The sequence below is a fragment of the Agrilus planipennis genome, unplaced genomic scaffold, assembly GCF_000699045.2.
Source record: "Agrilus planipennis isolate EAB-ADULT unplaced genomic scaffold, Apla_2.0 scaffold269, whole genome shotgun sequence".
NCBI lineage: Eukaryota > Metazoa > Arthropoda > Insecta > Coleoptera > Buprestidae > Agrilus > Agrilus planipennis.
In genome coordinates this window covers 425-8,171 of record NW_020438982.1, presented here as the reverse complement: position 1 = coordinate 8,171, position 7,747 = coordinate 425, and the positions used below count along the sequence as shown (strand labels likewise).

The 7,747-nt window shown below is 33.2% G+C and overlaps 1 protein-coding gene across 1 annotated transcript; it reads right to left on the bottom strand.

Annotated features, from left to right (window-relative positions):
* On the bottom strand, positions 1-6,646 carry LOC108741346 (phosphoribosylformylglycinamidine synthase). The gene is made up of 8 exons (XM_018476144.2): positions 5,483-6,646; positions 5,140-5,393; positions 3,879-4,262; positions 2,932-3,330; positions 2,620-2,873; positions 1,060-2,269; positions 609-990; positions 1-547 (listed from the first exon to the last, which is right to left on the bottom strand). The coding sequence occupies exons 1-8, from the start codon at positions 6,328-6,330 to the stop codon at positions 289-291; spliced, it is 3,990 nt and encodes a 1,329-aa protein (XP_018331646.2). The 5' UTR covers positions 6,331-6,646; the 3' UTR covers positions 1-288.
* Positions 6,647-7,747: the final 1,101 nt, after the last annotated feature.

Genomic DNA, 7,747 nt, shown 5'->3' with positions numbered 1-7,747 from the left:
TAGTGATTTAAAAAATAATTAAAAATGTCACTCAGCAAAAAGGTGCAGAAAAAACTTAAGAATCCTTATCGTAAACTTCCATAAAAAATAAACATTTGAATAAATACAACTAAACAAGTTGTATTATCAACAAACCTAAAATTAATCGAGACTTTTTGTTTAAATTCCACACCGAATTTGTTTTCTTATATATATTTTAAAAATTTAAAATGGGATTATACTTTAATACCTCAAATCAAATTAAACTCAAAAAAGGCAATTATCTCCTCATCAAATAAAGAAAAAAAATTAATAATAAACAACATGAAACTTTTCTGACCTGCACCAGTTGTAGGCATTCTCAAACATTCTCTCCCATGGACTTTTTTGATAGTTACTCCATTGATATGGAACATAAGGACATTGGAAGGGTTGGACGCACCTTTCCGGGTGGGGCATCATGGCCAAGTGACGGCCATCTTTTGAGCACACCCCGGCAAGACCATCAACGCTGCCATTAGGATTGAAAGGATATATTTCAGTAGGAATGCCATCATCGTCTGTGTACCTAAAAATGTAATTATGAAAAATTATTTATGAGAAAGTTATTTTTTTTATTTGTCACTTACCTTAAACTAACACAATGATTATTTACAAGCTTATTATAAACATCGTGGTTTCGGAATGTAAATCGCCCTTCGCCATGGGCCACCCAAACACCCAACACAGATCCCTCCATACCCTGAAGCATTATAGATTTGGATTTTTCTATTTTTACGGTACTCCAGCGACATTCAAAACGTTCGGACTTATTATGCTCCAGGAGGATTTCCGGGGGGCTCTGCTCAGACACAGGCTGACCAATCCAACCGATTAATGCCATAAGTTGACAACCATTACAAACACCCAAACTGAACGTGTCTGGACGGGCAACAAACTTTTCAAACTGTTCTTGCACTTTTTCGTTGAAGAGAATATTTGCAGCCCAACCCTTTGCAGAACCCAAAACATCTAAAACAAAAAGAAAAAGTACATGATTAAAATTGTATAAACATTTGAAGGCAGTATATTCGAAGTTACCTGCATAACTAAATCCTCCCGGAAATATGACACCCCTAAATTGGTTCAAATTTGCTTTTCCATTCAACAGGTCTTGCATCGTGATATCCCAAACTTTAAATCCAACTCTCACGAGTGCTGCAGCCATTTCTCTGTCTCCATTCACCCCTTCTTCTCTTATTACGGCAACACAAATATCTTGCTCACCCTTTGTCCTTTCCGCAAACTCCTCGTCTGGGTCGAATGTTAACTTATACTTGGGAGGCGTCCTTAAACCTAACGAATCGAATTCAGAGTCTGCACACTCCTTAATAGTTTGCTGTAATTCCAGATGGTAGCTGGTTTCTTCCCACATTTTCATTAGAGGAAACACACTACTTTCTATGCATGCATTATTTACCGCGATGGAAAGCTTAGCTTTCATCCCAAATCCAATACTTCGGCCTATTTTATACACTGGGACGTTATGTTTCTGGAAGACCATCATACAGTGCGCGACGTCTTTTTCTAAGACTTCCAGCACCCAACCAACCTCTTCAGTGAAAAGTATAGGTATAACTTTTCCCGTCTTGTAGTTTATATTTACTTCTACCCCACTCATTCCCCCAAAGCACATCTCTAAAATACATGTAATAAGCCCCCCGTCGCTAACATCGTGCCCCGCACTAATAGCGCCGTCTTTGATCAGTTCCTGCGTAGCGTTGAAGGCGTTCTTCAAATCTTCTACATTATCCACGTCAGGACTCTCGTGCCCTAACTGCTTGTAGCACTGCGCAAGTGCCGATCCGCCCAGACGACACTTATTATTCGACAAATCGACAAACAACAATGTTCCCGTTTTACCCATAGCGGGGGCTTTTAAATCGGGGGTAACAACTTTGCGTACGTCGGGGCAAGGAGCATACGTAGACACCACAAGCGTGCCAGGTGCTTTAACAGTTTGATTACCAACTCGAGCAGCCATACTCAGGGAATCTTTACCTCCATCGATGGCTATACCCAGTTCAGACATAATCTTGCACATCGCTTCGCAAGTGTCGTACAGGGCCGCGCCTTCGCCAGGAAGTTTTGCTGGCCACATCCAATTGCCACTACATTTGACATCACGAAGATCTGTTATTGCTGCGAAAACAAGATTACTAAGAGACTCTGCAACGGTCATTCGAGCTCCTGCGCCATTACTTATTAGACCTTTGATTGGTTGTTCTCCAATTGCAGTCGCCACACCTTCCTGTTAGAATATGAAACCATCATCATAAACATTATTACAATAAGAACTCATATGTATGTACCCCTTTTCACCAAAACCCACCCAGTTAATCCAGACAAATTTGGTATAATTATATTGGGCAAGAATACTTTGAATTGTTATCATAAGGCAATGAATTAATTTTTTATTAATATTCTATGTTATTGAATTTCTTCATTACGCTACCAATACGACTATATACCACGTAAATAGTATAAATATTTTCGACTGTACTTCGTATGTCTTAGTAGAAACTAGCACATTAACACAATTTATTTGCACGAACAAACCTACTAGTATGAAAACAATACTATTTGTGTAATAACACTTACATAACCAAAATGGGAAATAGCAGTAACCGCGACATCTGCCAGAGGAGTATGTAGAGGGCCAACACACTGCTGTTGCGCCACAAGACCGGTTACGCACCTGTCGACCTTGTTTGTTAAATATCTTTTACTAGCAACTGCAGGAAGCCTTAAAACATGTTCGAGAGCCTTATAAATCGAAAGAGGTTCAGGTAGATCTAACTGATGAGGTATATTTTGCCTTCGCTCGAGCCTAAACACTTTTCTGGGCATCTTACCTTTAATTAAAAATAAATTACAATTTACTTATTAGTAAGTATTACAACTATAATTTACCCAAAACATGTTCCAGTTCGAGATTAAAAGGTATCTTAGTTTTTTCCAAATCCAATGACAAAACCACTTTACCATCACCAGTAACTTCTCCCACAAAGTTAACGGGGCATCTCTCCCTTTCGCAGATACGCCGTAATAACTGTTCATCTTCCTTATTTATGAGGATAGCATTATTTTCTTGATATTCTGCTCCCCAAAGTTCCAATGCATTTATTGTAGGATCACCCAATTCAAATTTACAAGCATAAATAATTCCTCCAGCAGGTTCTACTAGTTCCTTCAGGACATTTCCATTTCCACCTGCTCCTTGATCATGGATACTCAAAATTGGATTCCTCTTGCCCAGCTCCAGGCAAGCACGGACTACACGATTTAATTTATTTTCCATTTCAGCATCACCTAATACAAATCAATAATTATGCTTTAAATTTATTTAAATTTTATTCAATAAGCATCGTTATTACACAAATCGAGACTTAATCAGTTAATTAGTAAAATGCTGTAGACATAAAAAGTATTAGTTGAATATAAATTCAACAAAAATAGTACGCATATGAAATCTATGAAAAATAAATTTGTAAATTAAATGATACTTAAGTAAATAAATGCAGGTATTCACATATAAGATGAGTCGCCACAAAATTTTGTTTAAATGCTTAATTATTCTATTATGAAAAAGTAGGAACAGCTATTTTCATTAATTANTATTAATTTATTAATAGACAATACTTTTTCTTCCAATGATACATAATCTACTATACTTTTTGCCCATGTATTACTTTATTTTTTTTTTGTTACATGAGAGATCCTATAAATGGTATTTTCTATTGTTATTGGTAAAGGTAATGTCTATCCTAAAAATAAGTGTGGATCTGCAACGTACTGCATCGAAACCGGGTACCCCTATCGTGTCTAATGTTTCCAATTAAAAAAAAAAAGATTCTTGCCTCTTTGGACAGCATTGAAATCTAAGTCCGCTTTATTATCGCCCTGAATTTCAATAGAACTAGCTGAACCGCCTCCTACTCCGATCCTGTACACGGGACCTCCAATTTTAACTATTTGTTGTCCCTTTTTCGGTGGTAATTTGTCAACCATGCTTGCCTCCATACTTCCCACACCACCACTAAACATAATAGGTTTAACATACTCCCTTCGATCACCAAAAAAATCGATGGCACCAAATGTTCGAGCAAATCCACAAATCACAGGCTCGCCAAACTTGTTACCATAGTCTGAAGCCCCATTGCTAGCCTCTATTAAAATTTCTAATGGCGAAGCGAAATTTGAAGGATATTGCCAAGTCGGTTCTTCCCAAGGCAGATGATACTCTAAAAAAATCAAATTTCATGTATCACGTTGTCGTATTATTCACTGCCACAAACGTGATAAAAACTTGTCACGTATACAAAAAATATTTTAGAGTTCAAATTGGCATTTATGGAGCAATTGTCCATAAACAGTTTTCAATTGAAAATGAAGATACCTAATGGTACCTACTTTTAATAATCATTAACGTAAATAAACTAATGTAATGAAATTCTTTCAACATACTTTATTAAGAATGTTGAAATAAGAGATCTATGTATTTCACAGAAATTGCCGAACATTATTGCATCGATCAAAATTAATTAATTAATCAAATCAAAATTAATTAAATAATTTAGAATTGTTACATATCCAACCTCAAAGAAAAAAGTCACAGTTGCTGGAAAAGTCACAACTAAAAATTTATTAAAAAGTCACACTGAATTAAGTATTTTTAGTTTAGTACCTGTTTACTCTTGAGAATGTCGAAATAACATTATCAAAATTTTAATATGTACCAAGGCAATTTAATTCATATTTCAAAATACACATACACATATACACATGTTTGCACCATCAATAATTTCAAAAATAATGTAACTAAACCAGATATTGTGTCAGTAAGATAAAGTAGCTTCTAACTTGTAACTTTTTTTTTGTTTTCATGAAATTAACTGGTTGATAAACTAGCTCTAGAAGACAAGCGTCACTGAAATAAATAACAAAGGAGTCATTTGATTAGGTAAAAGTGAAGCAACACAAACGATAAAAAAAATTTGCATTAGTAAACATGTTTTCTGACTAGTTGATCTCTTATGATTAGGAAATATACATTTGTATCTACTTTCAATTGTGTAAAAACAATTTTTTGCTCTAGTTTCTTTCTTATCACTCACTCACCAGGTAAATGAAGATTCCCTACTGAGTAGCCAGCAGTTCCTGCAATGCAATATCCACCCCTTCCTACTGCCTGAACATCCCTAATACGTCCTCCCGTGCCAGTAGTTGCTCCACTAAAAGGCGCCACTCCTGTAGGAAAGTTGTGGGTTTCAGCGGTGAATATTAAATGAGACTCTGCACTTATTTGCTTCAATTCACTCACAGCACCTGGAGTTAATGGCCTCAAACTACGGTGTATATATCCTTTTATGGCACTGCAAAAAATTATGTAATTTTTGTACTGATTTCAATATATATATAATACAAAAAAAAAATAATATAGTAATAAAACAAACTTATCTACCTGCTATTATCACTAAATTTAATAACATTATTAGGATTACTGTACTGTTGAGTATTGATAATCATATCAATTAAAGACTTTTCATATTCTTTCCCATTAATTACAATTTTTCCTTTGAAAAACCAATGCCTGCTGTGCTCACTATTAGACTGAGCCAAATCAAAACATTCTACATTAGTAGGATTCCTTTTCAATATATTTTTAAATAATGTTGTATAATATTCAAGATCACTTTTATCAAATGCCAATCCAAGTTCTCTATCAATTTCCTTGAGAGCTTCTTTGCCTTTTGATAGTACATCTATTTCTTTAATACCTTCCTTTTTAATTAAACTTTCATTAAAGCTATTTCTGGGAATATTTTCTTTTGTATATCTGAATTCAGTCATACGATCATGAAGAACTGATACCAAATCCTCTTCATCTTGTTTTGTAAGGGTAATTTTTCCAGAAAATGCAATTACATATCTACGAGATACTTCCAAACGTTTCACTGCACTTAGACCAATTGATTGGCATATTGATACAGCATTTGTAGAACTTGCAGTTGAAAAATTAAACCGTGGACCAACTTCAATGAATAAATCGTCTTCTTTTACCTTTAACTGAGATTCTTCAGTCAAGTTTTCTGGATTGAATATGTCCTGAAGAACCCAAATTAATTTACCTTTTTCAATTTCTGTAAATTTTGATCCAGAAATTTCTACATAATAGCACAACTCTGTTTGTACAGAATGGATTAATGCATTCTTTGAGATAAGTTTATCCAAAACTTCTTCTGTTTTTGCAACTGTGAATGCAGGTGTACGATAAAATTTCAAAATGCTAGAATATCTATTAGCACCCATCTTTGCCTCACTGCTTATTAACTTAAAAATACACTGAATTTGAATGCCACAATCATGCCACAACTTATTATTTAGCAGCTATCAAAGTGGGAATGGCAGAGGTTATCACAAATTTATATAATTAAATATTACTTAACGTGATTTTCTAAAAGATCGCATATAGCAACGAATGTAATTAAAAATAATACAAATACAAAATAAAAATATTAAACATAATATAATGAGAACGCACTTCAACACTGAACCCAACCTCTTGATGATAAAAATTAGGCAACCACTTCAATTAGTTATTAGTATGTATTTTGTTTTGTATATGTCAATACACCTGTTATATCTAGTTTTTAATTTGTAAGTGTCTACTTGACACTAATCAATACAACACAAAACTCCAGTGCCGCATCATAACGGTTTCTAAGTGGGAGATCATAGTAATATACAAAAAAGACTGCGAGAATTGGACATAAAAAAAGTGGAATTTGCGATGCACTCACCAAATTTAAATTTTTACTTTATGGCTAAAAGCATTATTACAGTACACCTATATTATATTTTTTCGTTGCAAAAAATTTTTAATTTGTTTAAACTAAAAATTTCACAAAAGTACACAATAATTGCAAAGTAATTACCTATAATATTTAGTAACCCCACAGAGATTATCTAAGTTATGGGTTTAATAGATCTGATATACTATATTTTTAACTAATCGTAAATTATAAATTTAAAATTAGTAAGTGTAATATATGTAATTTATGACATCTACAACAATTTACAACCGAAACTCAATGACTCATTCTTATTTTATATTTACCAGAATTAACGATAAGTCTTTATTACCAGAATAATTAATTCTATAATAACAAAAATAAAAAAAATTTTATACATATCAATTAAATTTTACACCAACCCAATTTCTAACTTTTATAGTGACCAAATTTTTATTACTTAGTCTTTAATTCATAATACAACTTGTTACAATTTAGCTATTTTTACTCCTTATATTAGAGTATTTTTTCTTTTAAAATACTTTTATTTCAAGTAATACCTACTTGTATAGATATATCAAATTTATTTTTACGAGTAGTGTAAGCAGTAAAATTTAATAGATTTAAGCGTAAAAAAGTGGCACAACGTTAAAAGGATACTTGTTACCCTTATTATAGATATTTTTACATATAAATAATTTTCAATATCTTGTTTTTCAGACTTTTTGGTATGTTTAAAATAGAGGGGTAAGCTACACCCTCCGTTCCAAACGATAATAGTTTCCGTATACAGATATTTTAATTATTACCTATTTTGCGATAAATGAATACGAAGTGTTTAGTATACCGTATATTAAAATAAAATAAGAATAAAAACTGTATTTTCAATTATTTCTATGACAGTCAATAATTGATTTGTAAATTTGAAACTTATA